Source organism: Rhizomucor pusillus (genome assembly GCF_041956525.1).
Source record: "Rhizomucor pusillus strain CBS 183.67 unplaced genomic scaffold VTP01scaffold_11, whole genome shotgun sequence".
NCBI lineage: Eukaryota > Fungi > Mucoromycota > Mucoromycetes > Mucorales > Lichtheimiaceae > Rhizomucor > Rhizomucor pusillus.
In genome coordinates, this window is record NW_027192153.1 from 108,998 (window position 1) to 125,101 (window position 16,104).

At 46.0% G+C, this 16,104-nt stretch overlaps 10 protein-coding genes across 10 annotated transcripts; 3 read left to right on the plus strand and 7 right to left on the minus strand.

Moving 5' to 3' along the window:
- Nucleotides 1-1,223: 1,223 nt before the first annotated feature.
- Nucleotides 1,224-3,184, plus strand: VTP01DRAFT_1512 (uncharacterized protein; the record flags this gene model as incomplete). The annotated part of the gene is made up of 7 exons (XM_069379871.1): nt 1,224-1,308; nt 1,371-1,426; nt 1,490-1,588; nt 1,687-1,858; nt 1,927-2,275; nt 2,339-2,613; nt 2,682-3,184. The coding sequence occupies 7 exons, from the start codon at nt 1,224-1,226 to the stop codon at nt 3,182-3,184; spliced, it is 1,539 nt and encodes a 512-aa protein (XP_069237936.1).
- Nucleotides 3,185-4,088: 904 nt separating this feature from the next.
- VTP01DRAFT_1513 (uncharacterized protein) lies at nt 4,089-5,069 on the plus strand (the record flags this gene model as incomplete). Its single annotated transcript, XM_069379872.1, has 2 exons — nt 4,089-4,921; nt 5,033-5,069. 2 exons carry the CDS (start codon nt 4,089-4,091, stop codon nt 5,067-5,069), a joined length of 870 nt encoding a protein of 289 aa, XP_069237937.1.
- A 340-nt stretch (nt 5,070-5,409) lies between these two features.
- Nucleotides 5,410-6,429, minus strand: VTP01DRAFT_1514 (uncharacterized protein; the record flags this gene model as incomplete). Its single annotated transcript, XM_069379873.1, has 1 exon — nt 5,410-6,429. One exon carries the CDS (start codon nt 6,427-6,429, stop codon nt 5,410-5,412), a length of 1,020 nt encoding a protein of 339 aa, XP_069237938.1.
- A 37-nt stretch (nt 6,430-6,466) lies between these two features.
- On the minus strand, nt 6,467-7,159 carry VTP01DRAFT_1515 (uncharacterized protein; the record flags this gene model as incomplete). Its single annotated transcript, XM_069379874.1, has 2 exons — nt 6,467-6,910; nt 6,974-7,159. The coding sequence occupies 2 exons, from the start codon at nt 7,157-7,159 to the stop codon at nt 6,467-6,469; spliced, it is 630 nt and encodes a 209-aa protein (XP_069237939.1).
- Nucleotides 7,160-7,227: 68 nt separating this feature from the next.
- Nucleotides 7,228-8,221, minus strand: VTP01DRAFT_1516 (uncharacterized protein; the record flags this gene model as incomplete). Its single annotated transcript, XM_069379875.1, has 5 exons — nt 7,228-7,307; nt 7,371-7,640; nt 7,695-7,735; nt 7,815-7,834; nt 7,898-8,221. The coding sequence occupies 5 exons, from the start codon at nt 8,219-8,221 to the stop codon at nt 7,228-7,230; spliced, it is 735 nt and encodes a 244-aa protein (XP_069237940.1).
- A 910-nt stretch (nt 8,222-9,131) lies between these two features.
- Nucleotides 9,132-10,804, minus strand: VTP01DRAFT_1517 (uncharacterized protein; the record flags this gene model as incomplete). Its single annotated transcript, XM_069379876.1, has 2 exons — nt 9,132-10,360; nt 10,501-10,804. The coding sequence occupies 2 exons, from the start codon at nt 10,802-10,804 to the stop codon at nt 9,132-9,134; spliced, it is 1,533 nt and encodes a 510-aa protein (XP_069237941.1).
- Nucleotides 10,805-11,455: 651 nt separating this feature from the next.
- On the minus strand, nt 11,456-12,046 carry VTP01DRAFT_1518 (uncharacterized protein; the record flags this gene model as incomplete). Its single annotated transcript, XM_069379877.1, has 2 exons — nt 11,456-11,883; nt 11,935-12,046. The coding sequence occupies 2 exons, from the start codon at nt 12,044-12,046 to the stop codon at nt 11,456-11,458; spliced, it is 540 nt and encodes a 179-aa protein (XP_069237942.1).
- A 390-nt stretch (nt 12,047-12,436) lies between these two features.
- On the minus strand, nt 12,437-13,125 carry VTP01DRAFT_1519 (uncharacterized protein; the record flags this gene model as incomplete). Its single annotated transcript, XM_069379878.1, has 2 exons — nt 12,437-12,868; nt 12,949-13,125. 2 exons carry the CDS (start codon nt 13,123-13,125, stop codon nt 12,437-12,439), a joined length of 609 nt encoding a protein of 202 aa, XP_069237943.1.
- An 894-nt stretch (nt 13,126-14,019) lies between these two features.
- VTP01DRAFT_1520 (uncharacterized protein) lies at nt 14,020-14,321 on the plus strand (the record flags this gene model as incomplete). Its single annotated transcript, XM_069379880.1, has 2 exons — nt 14,020-14,122; nt 14,185-14,321. The coding sequence occupies 2 exons, from the start codon at nt 14,020-14,022 to the stop codon at nt 14,319-14,321; spliced, it is 240 nt and encodes a 79-aa protein (XP_069237944.1).
- A 370-nt stretch (nt 14,322-14,691) lies between these two features.
- Nucleotides 14,692-15,968, minus strand: VTP01DRAFT_1521 (40S ribosomal uS5 domain-containing protein; the record flags this gene model as incomplete). The annotated part of the gene is made up of 5 exons (XM_069379881.1): nt 14,692-14,771; nt 14,836-15,413; nt 15,475-15,559; nt 15,627-15,656; nt 15,797-15,968. The coding sequence occupies 5 exons, from the start codon at nt 15,966-15,968 to the stop codon at nt 14,692-14,694; spliced, it is 945 nt and encodes a 314-aa protein (XP_069237945.1).
- Nucleotides 15,969-16,104: the final 136 nt, after the last annotated feature.

Below are 16,104 nucleotides of genomic sequence, written 5' to 3' on the forward strand. Positions count from 1 at the left end.
TGCGATCTGTAGTTACATAACATTGTGGAAATGATGGGAAGTATAACTGGTTCACAGAGAGTATTTCTACCTCCTTAATAATAGTGTTCAGTTTGGAAGAAGGTTCTTCTCTTAGCAAAGCATCAATGACACACGGGGTCCACTTATACTTCAGTGCCTGGAGCTATTAAGGTTACCTGGAATGTCTGTAGGTAGTATGCAGAAAACTCTTTGCTTTGTTTTGGCATTTCCTGTGGTTCCGCGTGGATGTTTGATAGCACACAATTGCTTTCCTTCCCATCCAGGTAAGTATTCTTTGTGTCGCTGCATTGAATTGGAACGCCAGCAACGTCTAAATTAATGCTAGTACGACCTGTAAGCATCGTCAGATTAGATTCGAAGAGGAAGTCCTATTATTCCGTTAAACTTACCGAAATATGTACTTGATTTTCATCTTCGCTGGAAAACGTATTATAGGTGATCATCTTCCTTTGCCGTAAGCCATCGGCTTGCTCTTGCGGACAAAATTTGGACGTCTCGGTTGATTTGTAAGGGAAGTCCATGTTCTTGACAACTTTGGGGAATTATTACGGACAGAAGGAGAGAAAGCTCGGACACGAACGGAGCAGTCTTCATAGTACGTCCGTATTCCTTCGAAGATAACACGACCCAACAGTCAAACTTCTAGACGATTTATAACGTCAGAAGCTAGTAAAATCGTGTAGCATTATTCATCCTTACTCACCACACGCTCGCTTCGTGTATTCCTTTACATTTTGAACATTAGAGTGTGATTGCTTCAGTGCTTGTTAATGCATACTTGAGTACGTACTGGTTTGAACCTTTAGAACGATATCTCTATTCGTTGCAGCAAGGTGTGATAATGAGAAGCAGCTTACAAGTTTTATTAAAGAAAATGTTGGAGAAATCAGGTGATTATGTTTGTTTCGCATAAATGCTTATAAAAACCAGTTTTATGACGACAAAGCGATATGCGTGACGAAAAACTAAGAGTACACACAAGATTACCCGACTTGAATCACTAATTTTTGCTGAAGAAAGTTGATCTCATATACGATGGCGAATGAACTCCAGCCTTCCTATCCGCAGAAATGCATAAGGACTGCTGCTGCAACGGATGTGAAACCTTTAGGGCGCACCTTCGAAACTCAGCACGCGTCGCCAGATATCTCGGCCGTCTACGCCCAGCGAAGTAGGCGCTCTTATACTCATCCCTCCCGCTCATGGCACAAACGCTCTCGGCACAGGAAGTTTTCGAGCTGCACAAGGCTGCAGTAACTCGGGACTTTGTTGCGAAACCACGACTTGGTAAATGTCACACACGCATTCGTCGAAACATAATTGAAACTAAGTTTTCCACCGCACCCCAGATTACAGAACAGTTACCGGTGTCAATGGTCCCTTGGTCATTCTTGATAATGTCAAGGTATGTACGCAACTATCAACTGCAACTTTTTCTTTCCGGTTACTGAGTTGCTGCTCTATTTAGTTTCCCAAGTTTTCTGAAATCGTCAACTTGACGTTGCCCGACGGTTCCGTTCGTGCAGGTCAAGTTCTCGAAGTCCAGGGCAAGAAAGCCGTCGTTCAAGTATGTAACGAAGAAAAGAAACAGATTCCTAAAGAAGACTCGAATATTTACGGAACGTACGCGTGCACTCGCTGTTTCCTACATGTGAAACGATTTAGGTTTTCGAAGGTACCTCCGGTATCGATGCAAAGCAGACGCACGTCACCTTCACGGGCGACACGCTCCGGATCCCTGTATCTGAAGACATGTTGGGTCGTGTCTTTAACGGTTCCGGTAAACCCATCGATAAGGGTCCCAAAGTGTTCGCAGAGGACTACCTCGATGTCAACGGCAAGTTGAAAATGATTTTGCAGGTGCAATTTCGAAAATATATGCTGATTCTTCATGTCCATCAACAGGTTCGCCCATCAACCCTTTCTCCCGTATTTACCCTGAAGAAATGATCCAGACCGGTATCTCGGCCATTGATACCATGAATTCCATTGCCCGTGGTCAGAAAATCCCCATTTTCTCGGCTGCCGGTCTCCCACACAACGAAATCGCTGCTCAGATCTGTCGTCAAGCTGGTCTGGTTAAGAAGCTTGGCCCCACCAAGGACGTCCACGATGGTCACGAAGACAACTTCTCCATCGTTTTCGGTGCTATGGGTGTCAACATGGAAACCGCCCGCTTCTTCAAGCAAGATTTCGAAGAGAACGGCTCCATGGAACGTGTCACTCTCTTCTTGAACTTGGCCAATGATCCTACGCAAGTATATCCTTTGTCATCACGTTGCTTATAGAAGAACTTACCGTTAACAATTTAATACAGGATCGAACGTATCATTACTCCACGTTTGGCATTGACCACTGCCGAGTACTATGCCTACCAGCTTGAAAAGCATGTCTTGGTTATCTTGACCGATATGAGTTCATATGCTGATGCTTTGCGTGAAGTCTCTGCTGCTCGCGAAGAAGTGCCTGGTCGTCGTGGTTACCCTGGTTACATGTACACTGACCTGTCAACCATCTACGAACGTGCCGGTCGTGTAGAAGGCCGCAACGGTTCCATTACCCAGATTCCCATTCTCACCATGCCCAACGATGGTAAAGCAATCGAAAATATTGCAAAGTGCACATTGATTTTGTTTGAACTCAACGTATATCTATGCTAGATATCACTCACCCTATTCCAGATTTGACTGGATACATTACCGAGGGTCAGATCTTCGTTGATCGTCAACTTTACCACCGTCAGATCTACCCGCCCATTAACGTTCTTCCCTCGCTTTCCCGTCTTATGAAATCAGCTATCGGTGAAGGCATGACACGCAAGGACCACGGCGATGTATCCAACCAGTTGTACGCCAAGTATGCTATTGGTCGCGACGCTGCAGCCATGAAAGCTGTCGTTGGTGAAGAAGCATTGAACCAGGAGGATAAATTGTCTCTCGAGTTCTTGGAGAAGTTTGAGAGAACCTTCATTGCGCAGGGACCCTACGAATCAAGAACCATTTACGACTCGCTCGACTTGGCATGGTCATTGCTCCGTATCTTCCCCAAGGAACTCTTGAACCGTATCCCACAGAAGGTGCTTGCCGAATACTACCAGCGTGACCGCAAGGGCAAGCGCTCCAAGGGAGTTTTTGATACCGCCGATGAAGAGCAGGATGAGTAGATAAAAGAGAGAGAGAAAAACAAGTGGATTAAAGATCATCACCCCCCAAAAGATTTGGCATTATTCGCCGAGAAACAAATTCCCCTCTTCATCTGTTGCTTTTAGGTTCAATTAAAAACGTAGCAAGAAAACGTTTGTTGTTGTAGTGTAGCATGTGCGCATGTTGTGTTTGTATTCCCTTTGGACTCCTGATGTGTCAAAAAGGCTGCCACATTAAATCTTGTAAAGTGGCTGTCGCTATTATTTCTTGGTAAATTCCATCTCTCTCCCTGTGCTCGTCTGTCCATCCATCCATCCATGTCAATATTGACAATGTGACGGGGGAGATGATCGTCGAAAGAGAAAAGGGGGCGGGCAGGAATTGTCACACCGTTTTCTTAGGCGAATTGTCGTGCCATCTAGCTGTTGGATGTATAGTTTAGACTGGGCAGAAGCATGCTAGCCGGCCGGAAAACACTGCGGCTGCTGAACCGTGTGTTACAATTCCAATAGTATGAAACCTTTAATATTCTCTTCTAACATATGCTTGCACATGTAGGGCCACTCCCAGACATAAAAGTTTTCCTTTGTAGACAAGGACAGAGATAAAGGGAGCAGCGTTAAGGAGAGAGAGGTGCGCTTGTCTTTATTTTATTCCTTTCATTGGTCTTCCCCTGGCCAGAGCGCGTCGTGTGGCCTTCAAGCCCTTAATTTGTGTTACGGGAAATCCCATTGTTGTGGCGACTTGTACTCCCCGAAGGCTATTAGTTGCAAAATCGAAACCGAAATGAACGACGACGGAAATGGGATAATGTGTGTGCCACATCACCATCGTCCCGTCGTCGTCGTTCATCTTCCTTTTCTCTTTTATTCTTTCCATTTCTCCTTCCCACCTGCTAGCATACACACAAAATCAAATCGATACATGCCAATCAGCTCGGCCGCGCCGCGTTCACCTTCTGCTGCTTCCACTGCAAACAATAACAGCAGCAGCAACACCACTGCCGCAAGCAAACGGAGCAGCATTTCATCCACAACCAGCAACCGTTCGAGTCTAAAAAGAATTCCCACAGCGCCGTTGCCCAAGTTCGATCATGTCAAGAGCAAGGTCGGCAGTCTAGATAACATCCACTATAAGCGGCGTTCATCAACGCGAAGTCGAAGCAGTAATGGTACATCTACCAGCGGCAGGAACAGCACCGCAAGCGAGCAGTCGATTAAAGAAGGTAATAGCAGCAAAAGAAGCAGTATCTCTAGTAACGGCGCAAGCAAGAGTGCAACAACGACGCGTAGCAGCATCGTGACCTACAAACTGCCCGATTTCAGCAACGTAAAGTCCAAAGTAGGCAGTCTGGATAACATCAAGCATAAACCTGGCGGTGGGCAAGCAAAGATTTTCCACCAGGAGCTCAAGGTTGAAGCCAAGTCCAAGGTCGGCAGCCGCGACAATATCAAGCACAAGCCTGGAGGCGGCAACGTCAAGGTCTTCCACGAGCAGCCCAAGATCCAAGCCAAGTCCAAGGTCGGTAGCCTTGATAACATTAAACATAAACCTGGCGGCGGCAACGTTAAAGTCTTCCACGAACCGCCAAAGGTTGAGGCCAAGTCCAAAGTGGGAAGCTTGGATTATGTTAAGAAAGAGAAAATGAAGAAGAGTCGTAATACGAATGACGGTGCTGAGGAGAAAGAAGAAAAAGAAAAGATTAATAACGTCGAGAATGGTACCTGCAAGCCGGACATTGATGCTTCCTCTGAAAGGTAAGGCGAAAAGCTTTTGGACCTAAAATTCAGTGAAGATGTATTGGCAAGATGATGATGCTGGAAGCGGGAAGAAGATGATTTACCTTTTTTTCCAACTTTTTCATATAGACGAAGCAACAATGACGAAAAACCTCTTGCCAGCTGAAAGCTCTCCTTTCCAGCAGATATACATTTAGCTAAACATATGTCTGGCTTTATGAAAATATATGGCATTCGCATATATTTATATCCTATCACCCTTACACATACATGTCGTGCTGTTTGCTCACGCACCATGTCGGGCTCGCGGCGACATTACACATAGTCTATGTATACGTACTATAACCCCTGGCCATCTTTCGCGTTCACTAATTGTCGATAAATATTTCTCATCCTCATACATCAAATAAACTGCATGAATTATAACCAGACATTGCTGTATCTGGCATAACATTGATACGATACATTGGAGTATTCTACATAAACATTATCTACTACAATATACTCTAGCTGCTGCTGCTATCACTTTGTCCAACAAACGTTCGCCAATTCGAAAATGTCCGTTGAGCCACTTGCTCGAGTGACCATTGACGGGCCTCTGCAACTATCTTTGCGATCTCTATCATCTTTTCATCTAGACCGAGCGGGCTATTCAGGTCCGATTCAATCAAGAGTCGGTCTTCGGGCACAGAGCAGATCAACTGGGCTAGTTTCTCCTTCTTGAGTCGTCCGTTGATGGCCACGGAAAACGAGACATACACCAAAAAACCTTTCAGTTGCATGAACTGGCTGATAGTACCGGGCGACCCGCCGTACGAATGGATGCAAACTCGCACGCGATCTGCTGCTGCTGCTGCTGCTGCTTTTGCTTTGTTCGCCGCTGCCGCCGCATTGCTGCTGCGTTGCAGCAACGTCAGGAGATGGCCCTGGCTCTGGACGCAATGGATACTGACTGCTCGTTTGAATTCACGCGCCAAATCGAGCTGTGCCTGCAATATCTCGAGCTGGTGCTCTACTGTGCATTGGACCGTTGTCGGCTTGACACCGTGCCACTCGATAGCACCGCCGGGCAGCAATCGAGCTGCTCTGTCCAGACCCACTTCGCCAACCAGAGCTTGCCGATGATTTTGTAGATATTCCCTGAGTTCACTGTACCATGCATCGAATTCGACGGGTGGAGGCAGTTGCTTGATCATCTCTGTCTTTTCTTCTGGTATCCGTGCTTGCAGTACAGCGTCATAGAATGCCTCTTTTCCTTGGAGCTCACTCTGGTTTGGCGCCTTGACACGGTACGTGAACCACGGGTGAACGCCAAAACATGGGACGCACTTGTACTTGTTCTCGCCGCTGCACACTCGAGAAACCGTGCCCCAGTCATCTTGCCGCACGCCCATGACAGTGAGGTGAGCTGTCTTTAGCCTTGCAATGACAGAGAGATTCTCGAGATCGTCGTGTGGATGGCAGTGAGCATCGCACAGTTGGGTATATAGTTTGTCAAAGTTATCTATGACGCCGCCGTCTACCATGATGGTATAGATAGATAGGTAGATATATGTACAGTTTTTATTGCTTGCTCGGTGCAAAACCCACGCGACGTTGCTGGCCGTCGTAAACCGATACAAAACTCTCTAGAAACTTTTGTCCTAAAATGAACTCGTAGCCATCCAGTGGCTCGCCTACGAAATACATGGGGCATGTGTTCGCGTCTGCACCCCAGTAAAATGCTTGCCACGAAGGAACTGTGTACTGCTCTGGTCCCCACTCGAGCCGCACATTGTTGCCCAGCTGGAAAATGATCTTGGGAAGGTTTTTGATATTCTTGCACGGTACCGCGTACAGACCCAAAGTATCATTGTACTGCGCTTGAGGGATCTGCTTCGCCATCGCTTCGGCAGCCTTGACCTGCACGACTACCATCGTCGTGCCCGTATCGACAATGCCCTCGCCACCAACTTGGATGGATGCGTTTTGTATAGTGATCGTGTCCATGCTAATTGCCCAATAGTTCTAAATATCACGGACGTCAATATCTTCGACTCATTGAAATTAATGAAGTATTGGAGGACTTACACTTAGTGAACTGTTTTGCCGCATACTTGACCATTGTATCTCTCCATTGTACGTGTCTTGAGATGGAAAACCGCCCAAAGTGAGCTGCCCACCGACTGTATCAATGTCCTCAGGCACTCTGATGGGTTTAAAGTAAACGCTAAAAACATTCTGTGGCACGAGCTTTTGGGCAACAAGATTTTCCATTGGATTGAGGAGCTGTTTGTGCTCTAAAAGTTGAAATCATCGTTCGTTAGTTATCTATTCATTTGTTCTTAAGAGAATGGGGTCAGTGTGCACTTGCCTGTGTTGTAATCCTTGGTTGCTTGACTCGGCGCGAAGCCGATAATGCCATCTAACACAAAATGATTCATAGGTCAGTGAAAGAAAACTAGTATGTCGCAAAATAAGTTCTTACTGATTCCATCAGAAAGTAAATGTGCTTCGACCCGCATGGCAACACCGATGGATTGATTTTGAACCTTGACCTTGACAGTCTCGGATGCATCGAAAAATGAGACGGTGTCCTGCATCACATGTCCCTGTATTTTGCCTGATCCATACTCAACAGCCAGGTCATTTTTGACACGCACAAAACTGCTTGATTTTGAGGGTGCGTATTGCTCCGTTGCACCCGGACACGATGATTGCTTGCAGTCTTTATCAGGAATCCACAGTACCGGCGAGCCTTTTAAAAACAAAAATCAATACAACATCAAGCCTTTCATTCTATATCTCGTACCTGTATCGAAAATGACCTTGAATGATAGTGGAGGCGTACCGCTGTAAAAGTCAAAATGCCACGTTTGTTAAACTCTAAAAACTGGAAGAAGAACCTTGCAATAATATATTCGTCACTCACACGCCTAATGTAATTGCATACTATATACGTGTTAACGATCCCCGTTCGTATATCTTACACACAAAAGTAGTTGTAAAACTTACACTCCATAAATCGTTTACCATCTTGCTCGCGCTGGCACCGCTGCTAGACCTAGCAGGCGGTGCAGTGTTGCTTGGGACTGCATCCAGACGGCCCAAGTGTCCTGTTGGTTTCTTTTGAACATCATCGAACCGCGGCCCGCCGCCTTCACCGACCGTCAAAGGCCCGAGAAGATGCGCGACAGTGTCTCCGAGCGGCTGCAATAGTTCTTGAAGCAGAGACTTTTCGACTTGCCGATGCATGTCCAGAGTGATAGGAGTAACAGCCGCGTGCATGGATGATGGTGCTAAGATACAAGCAAAGAGAATAGTAGTATGAACCCGCATACTTTTAAAATGACAGTGTAAAAAGAAACAAGAATGTAGTGAAACGGCATCCTGAACGTCGAAATAAATATATAGATGTAACCGCTAGATAGATATGTATGCACGTTGATGATTGACGACCTCTACCTCCTTATTGCAGTGTCTTAATGATTCGGACTTACTTTCTGCAGAGTCATTATCTGCTTTGCATCTACACTAATAAGTTCGTACTAGGATAATTGATCGCCTACTGCATCTCCTTTGCACCGCTTATTACATAACGCCTTGGATCCTCATTTAGGAACGTAATGGTACGACGACGTTTGCTGGTCTTTGGATACACTATTTGTTGGTTTTATTATGCCATTCTTCGTGAGAGAGCGATGAAAAATCACGTATGTAGAAATGCGAGTACAGAGCACGTAAGAATGTATCTGCTGTTACATTCTGTGATCCACAAGCTGAACTCCAAAGACGCTAGCTGTAAATACAGTCATGGAGCCCGCCTTTCGAAGTTTTTGGAGCATGTGTTGTACGTCCTTCTTCCACGAAATCATGCTTCCGAATTTGGCGTCAATGTTTATATTTACTTTTTTTCTGTGTACATATCAGCAGATAACCTTGCATAAACAAGGAACTGACTATCAAAAGAGTGGAGAGAACGGACACTTTCCCGCCAAGCCCTTGGACAAAATTACTAGCATATGACAACCGTACCACCATAGTCTTTTGAATGGCTAGGCTTCTGTATTTAGAAAAAGGTTGGACAAACGGTAAATTGCAAGTGGTCGCTAAATACACAAAATATACAGGTACAAGTAGATGGAGCGCATGAGAGAAGGAGGGTGTAGATGAGTGAATTGCGGAGGAGAATTGGTATTATGGATGCAGGGTTGGCTGTTTTTGCTTTAGAATGCTGCTAGCTATCTAGCTAGCTTCTTCTTCGCTGCGGTTGCTGCAAGTATGCGCTGATGCGCTGGTCGGTAATAACTTTGCGGTTGAGAGGATGTCTGTTCGCTTCAGGAGGAGATGAAAGTCGAGGGACGTTTTCTAGATTACTTTCAAGAGGCGATCTGGAACGTCGCCGTGATCGATGCTGGTGCTGCGCGTAGCTGTTGCCGCTGCTACCACTGCTGTTGTTGTTGTGATGAAGAATATTCGATGATGAACGTCGCCTATCGTCGTAGCGCGAGGGTCTCGTTGGAGAATGACTTGAGATGCTTGTATCGGACGGATACTGGTCAACTGGCGTGATGCAAAAATAGTCCTCTTGCAGTCTGTTGGTGTTGTGGTGTGAATGCATGCTGTTTGGCGTCTTGGACCCGGATTCGATCATCATGCTTTCATCCAGAGTTACCGACGAAGTGCGCGAATTGCGAAGCATATTATTTGCTCCAAACGTATTGCCTGAACCTTGACTTGTCCGTCGGGTGCGGTGTTGAGAGGATGCAAAAGGGCGCGAAGGTGGGACAAGCTCTTCTTCCTCGTAATAGTCGCCTCCTCGTCGGTACCGCTGCGGTGGTGGTAATGGATGGTTCATGCCATACACGGCATGGTGATCGTCTTCGTCTTTCATGGGTATCCAGGCGTGCTGCTCATCAAGCATGGCAGCTTCACGCCAGGGCTCGAGGGCATCAAACGACTGCTGTGTAGCCACTGACGAGTGCCGCTGATATGCAGAGACGGAATTCGATTTGCGTTTCTCGGTGGTAACAGATAACATAGCCGACGATGCTGCTGTTTTCCTTTTCGTCGGCTGTGTTTCCCATTCAGGCAGAAACGATATAACCCACAAAAGGGTGGCGAGACCGCTGCAACCGAGGCCAATAACGAGAAGGATAAAGTCGATGCCGTAAGAGACCTTGCTGCATCGTCCTCCCAAATTATTGCATGCTGACTGTATATGAGTTATGTATTCGTGATACGTGTAACCAAACACAAGTGCAACAAGTACCACGCAGGCCGTGGTCATACCAGCGCTCGTCAAGTCGAGCCACACCCATCTCTGTAGTCGCTGGCCTGCAATTCCAAAGAATATCGCTAAACTTCCAAATGCGGTCGATAATAGGAGCGGAATAAGCGGGATAAGTGTCGCGTTTCGAGGCGGTTGCGGAATGGCGGTGTTGTTTGTTGTAGCGGCTTCCAGAACGGCGGGTGCGTCTATTATAAAAACAGTGGGTGAGTTAATCCCGAAGGAGCATCAAGAACCAGGGACAAAGGGGAGGAGAAGGTGGGGGAATGGCGGCGGAAGGGGAGGGGCGGGGGTGTTTGTTGCTGTTGAGGAGGAGGAGAAGCATTACCGAGAGTGTAAGTCAACTCGTGCGAGGTACAGGTGCAATTCAGGGCGTATACAAAACAGTGCCGCCAAAGACCGAACGAGACTGTATCCGGTAGAACCTCGTTGCTGGAGATATTCCGTAACATATTGACCTGCAAGAATGAAATCTGTGTGCGCGCAGAACAGTCGTCGATGGCATCATTTGTCTCGAGCCAGCTTCCAAAGGCGATGGCCAAGGCTGCAAAGAATATAAGCAGGTTGCGAACGCCCGGCACGAGCACACGATGGACAAAAGGCGAGGATGTCGACTCGCGCTTTTTGAACATGTGAACAGTAGTTAAAGACCGCGGAGGGCAAGTGAGAAGGAAGAGGAAGGAAGGAAGACGACGAGAGAGAAGAGAAAGGGTAGCACCTGGATCTCGAATTTGAGAACAGCACATTAAAAAATGTCGCGAACCCCGCAAAAGGTACCTGGAACATAGCCGTTGAAATTCAAGGGATCGACGTTCGAGACACACAATGATAAATAATATAATTTTGCACAGTTGGACACCGCTGTGATAGGCAGCCTTTCTGTGTATCCAGGTAACCTCTTTTATTTTGCCTTTTCGCGTTTTGTTTACTTCCCTTTTCATCTCCTCCTGTTTACCACTTCTTTCATTTTATATTTTGCATCAACAACGACCTTATCTGCAGAGCCATTGAAACAAGTCGCATACAACCTCCAGGTGTGCACTGAAAGGTTTCAGCAGATACATAATAGAAGAATGTAGTGATAAAGAAAGGAAGAAAGAACGTATATAGTAGCAAGAGAAGCAGCGCATGCTCTTTTTAAATGTTGGTATCGTCAACAACAGTTTGTTTTCGTCGAATTCATGCATAATACAAGTCTGGCAAAAATCGGTTTGTACGCACAAATTTTCAGAACACAAATGTACACAAAGGATCAGCACAAAAGAAAAATCCTATAAATTCCTTCATCGCTTTATGAGTAATTTGAATTCTTCAAAATCAATGTAACCGTCTCTATTCAAGTCTGCTTCTATCATCATGTCCTTGATTTCTTCAGGCGTCAGGTTTTCCCCGAGCACGAGCATAACCTGCTCCAACTCGGTTTGACTTATTCGTCCATCCCGGTTCTTGTCAAAACACGCAAACAGTTCTGCGTCGTCGTCTCCGTCCTCGTATATTGCTTGATCCGGTTTTTCGTCCTCTAACGGCATATGCCGTACCATGGCTGATACAAACTCTTCAAAGTCAATGACGCTGTCGTGATTGAGATCAACTGACTCGGCAATCGACTCGATCTCGCGAGGGTCGGACGCAATATTCAGGTTCGAGATTATATCCTTGAACTGGGATATACCAATGCACCCGCTATTTTGTATATCGAATAGACCGAATGCTTTGGCGTACATCAGTATAACGTGTATCCGACATGTATACCCTTATCTACCTTGCGCTAAGGAATCTAACTCTTGCGGGCTCAGATCGTACCGCGATATTAACATGTGACGACGGTTAAGTGTTGGTGTAGAAAGAGATACAGGTGGCGTTGAGTGTAGCATTGCAGTGGCAGGCAGCGTTGGGATATGTGTTGGAACGAAAATAAAGAGGTAGGAGAGAGGAAGAAGAAGGCGAAAATTATCAGAGGGTATGGAGGACAGCGGCAAAAGAAGAAGCTTCTGTTATATACGCTGGGTTGCACAACAATGATTCCTTTTGGGCAATGGATTCCATGCTAAGTTTTTCCAACAACGAAAACAAAACCTCCGCATAGATACCAGCATGTTGCCAAAGGGGAGGGGGGCTGAATCTAACATCAATCAGGCAACCAATATATCCACAGCGAAACCCGGTAATCTTCGCAGCAGAAGAAACGACAGAATGTCTAACTCAGCTATTATCGAAAAGGAAGCTTCCAATGGAACAGCTTGGCAACTGTGCACATGTGGCATTCATTCGCCGATGCTATCATTTTTATGATGCTTACAAAAGAATCTGCGAACGGAATATCGGTGGTGATGATGATGGTGATGATGCTTTTCGCACGACGGGGAAGTAGGGGATGCGGGGGTTTCTGGCGGTTGTACGCCCATCATGACAGAGAACTCGTTAAAGTCGATCACTCCGTCCTTGTCCTTGTCAGCCTCTTGGATCATTCGATTCGCTTCTTCTTTGGAAACTTTGTCGCCCAGCTTTTCCATCATTGCATATAGCTCCGTCGCATTGATCACGCCATCGCCGTCGTGGTCAAATGCATCAAATGCTTCTTTCAACTCTTGCTGCTTCTTTGTCAATCGATGCGGATTCGACAGTGTAGGCCGCATGATCCTTGCAAACTCTGCAAACGACAGGTTTCCATTCTCGTCTGTCTGAACACCCTTCAGCTACATAGCAAACAATTGTTACACTCCTGAATAAATTACCATGACAACAACAACAAACAATGCGCCCTTTATTTTATTACCATGGACGACACGGCCGTAGGGTCAGTAATGCCGGCAGATTGAAGCATTTCCTCGAGATCTTGAGGAGTCACTTTGCCATCCTTGTCATGGTCGAACCCGTCAAATAGCTCTTGCAGTTCAAGGCGGTGTCGAGTGCTCAGGAAGTGAAGGCCAAGGCTGGACCGCTTAGAAGCCATGTAAGAAGCAAGTTAAAGCAGTGCCAGGTACGTGAGAGAGAGGAAAGCTTCTGTTTCTTTCTTTGATAAAGAATAAACGTTGTGTGTGGCTCACACTAGAACTTTAAGCCAGCCAGAGGAGGCGCAGGGCTGCCTGAGCGTGGCGCATGACGACGCTCGTGCATTCCCTCCTTTCCGTTTAAGCATAACTCATCCCGAAAACCTGAGTTTGTAAAGCCTGGTCAGTACATCTTTTCCAAAAAATAATGCCGCTGCAATTTGTCGTTTTGGTGTATAAATGTATTATAAAATTTCATAAAATGCGACATTACTTTTGGGAAGGGTGTATTGATGTGGGCACCGAAAGAGATTGCTTAATTGACCTATATTATAAAAACGTCGATCGGGTTGATATTATGTATTGTGTACTCCAGCGAACGAAAGCGTATGGACATAGTCCTCTTTTTTGTCTGTTTATTTTACAACACTGGATATGTGGTCTTTGATACGTGTACATATTCCTGCTTGCCGCTACGATGCGACGACAAAATGCTGGTCAAAGAGATAAACTACGATGGTTAAGTTCGAGCATTTCTTTTCTATAATAGTGCATTGATAAAAGTATACATCATAGTTACAGTATCTGTTGCATGTTTCATATTTAGACCAGGTACTCGGGTCAAACGCAGGGTAGAAGCATCATTACCAAAAACGAGAGAAGCAGAATATGTGCAGTTTTGCTGTGTGAGAACCAGGAAACAGGCAAGGAGCAGGGGTTATGTGTTGGACGGACACACCAATAGGATCAAATCCTGTCTGAAAATTTGCCAGGTGATGCGGTAACGCGTGACAAGTTTATATATGAAACCCTGAGAGTCTGTATGTACTTTCTTACAACTCTCTTTCCAATCAGCGATGAAAGACCCAAACAGCGATGAGAAAAATGAACAACTCAATGCAACAGAACACTCTCCACCTACCCCCATACCGAAATTTAACCACAGCTACGCATGCGAGTGTAAGTACCTTGTAGTAGATTTGACAGTGTTTACGGTTATTGACAATTGGTATGTTGAAAAGGTCACGGATGCGGTTTCGGTTGCGGATGTGCTTCTAAATGCTCCTGCGGCGAATATCATCGACCAGTCAAGCGAGTAGGCCCGGATTTCGTGCACATAGGCGACGGGTCCATACATATTCATTTGTCTTCGCCGTAATGTCCGCCGAGAAAAGAAAAAAAAAACCAACATGAAGCTGGATACCCGTATTCACGCAGAATATGAAATAGCATCACATAACACTCGCACTTATTTTTTATCTGAATATTTTGCTGTAACTCTAGTTATATAGTTTAAAACTTCAAACCTGAATGTAGTCAATGAAAATGATAATAACTAAAAGGAAAAAAAACTCTTCGCAGAAGGTTCGAGGCTTGTATACATGCTTGCTCATCTGACACACTCTCAAACGCATTCCGATAAGAGACTTTTTTCTCATCAATTACAGTTATCCACAGCAACAGACAAAGTCGAAATTATTTGTTTTTGATTCTGCATTTGCAACAGAGTTTCAGCACTTTATTTCAATTTACTTTCGCTGCTTTTGAGCGAGGAAGTCAGTGAATTCCTGGTAGGGAGCCTTGTTGAAAGCAGTCTCGGCCCACAAGTCTACAAAGATTTCCCAGTTAGCAAACCATAATCATATGTAATAAGGCTGAGAGAAGAATCTTACCAGGAGTCAAGAAACCATAGGTGTTGCCAATGGCAGCAAAGGTAGCCTTGACAAAGTTACCAAGGGTACGGGTGGAACCACGGGAGGTGGTGTAGCAGTCAATGATGCCAGCGAGCTGCAAGACCTTCTTGGGGGTGGGGGCAGCAACCAAACCAGCACCACGGGGAGCAGGGATCAAACGGCACATGGCAGAACCGCACTTGCCGGTAACCTTGCAAGGAACAGTGTGGGGGTCACCAAGAGCAGAGCCCCAGTAACCACGGCGGACGGGAATGACCGAGAGCTTGGCGAGGATAATGGCACCACGAATGGCGGTAGCAACTTCCTTGGAGCACTTGACACCCAAACCAACGTGACCGTTGGAGTCACCAATGACGACAAAAGCCTTGAAGCGGGTGCGTTGACCGGCACGAGTCTGCTTCTGGACAGGCATGATCTTCATGACTTCATCCTTGAGGTTAGGCAAGAAGTGGTCGACGATTTGGTATTCCTTGATAGGAAGAGAGAACTCGTAGATTTGTTCCATGCTCTGGATCTTGCCAGCTTGAACAAGACGACCAAGCTTGGTCACGGGAACCCTAAAAAGACGATTCGAATGAATATGCCATTGCATTTTCGTGAATCCCTTCTGTGCCGTACCATTGAGTCTTTTCTTCGCCACGGCGGCCACCACGACCGCGACCACGGCCACCACGGCCACGACCACGTCCGAAACCACCACGTCCTACAAAGTTGTTTGTTGTTGAGTACATAGGTACACCAGGCGGTGTGCTCAATTAACTAATACATACTCTCGGCCGGTGCAGAATCAGCCATATTGTCTATGTACCCACGGGCAACGTCGTTAGTATCTGGAATGTATTCATTCGTCCATCCGTCCATCCATCCATCTGCAATCGTTGTGCATCTGCTCCCTACGCTCTCTTTATAACGCCATACCCAATGTACTGGTTATACTTACAATTCAGAATAAGAAGGAGGATTCTCGCCGTTTGCAAACGGCCGTTTCTCATGGCAACGGTCCGATCGGAGTTTCCATTTTTGATGCGCGGAGATCGGATGCAAAAAGGTGGTGGAGCGGCCTGCTTCAACTGCTCCCGTAAGCTTAAAGCTTTCTGTTTCCAAGAACCCATTAACTTTATAAAAGCTTGATACAGTGAAAAATAAATGTTTCCAATAAACAAGGACGTGGAAAAGAAGAAAGACAGATTTCTTGGGGATTCTATACCAAGGAAAGAGGCTATCATGGAGTTCTATAACATAAGTCGC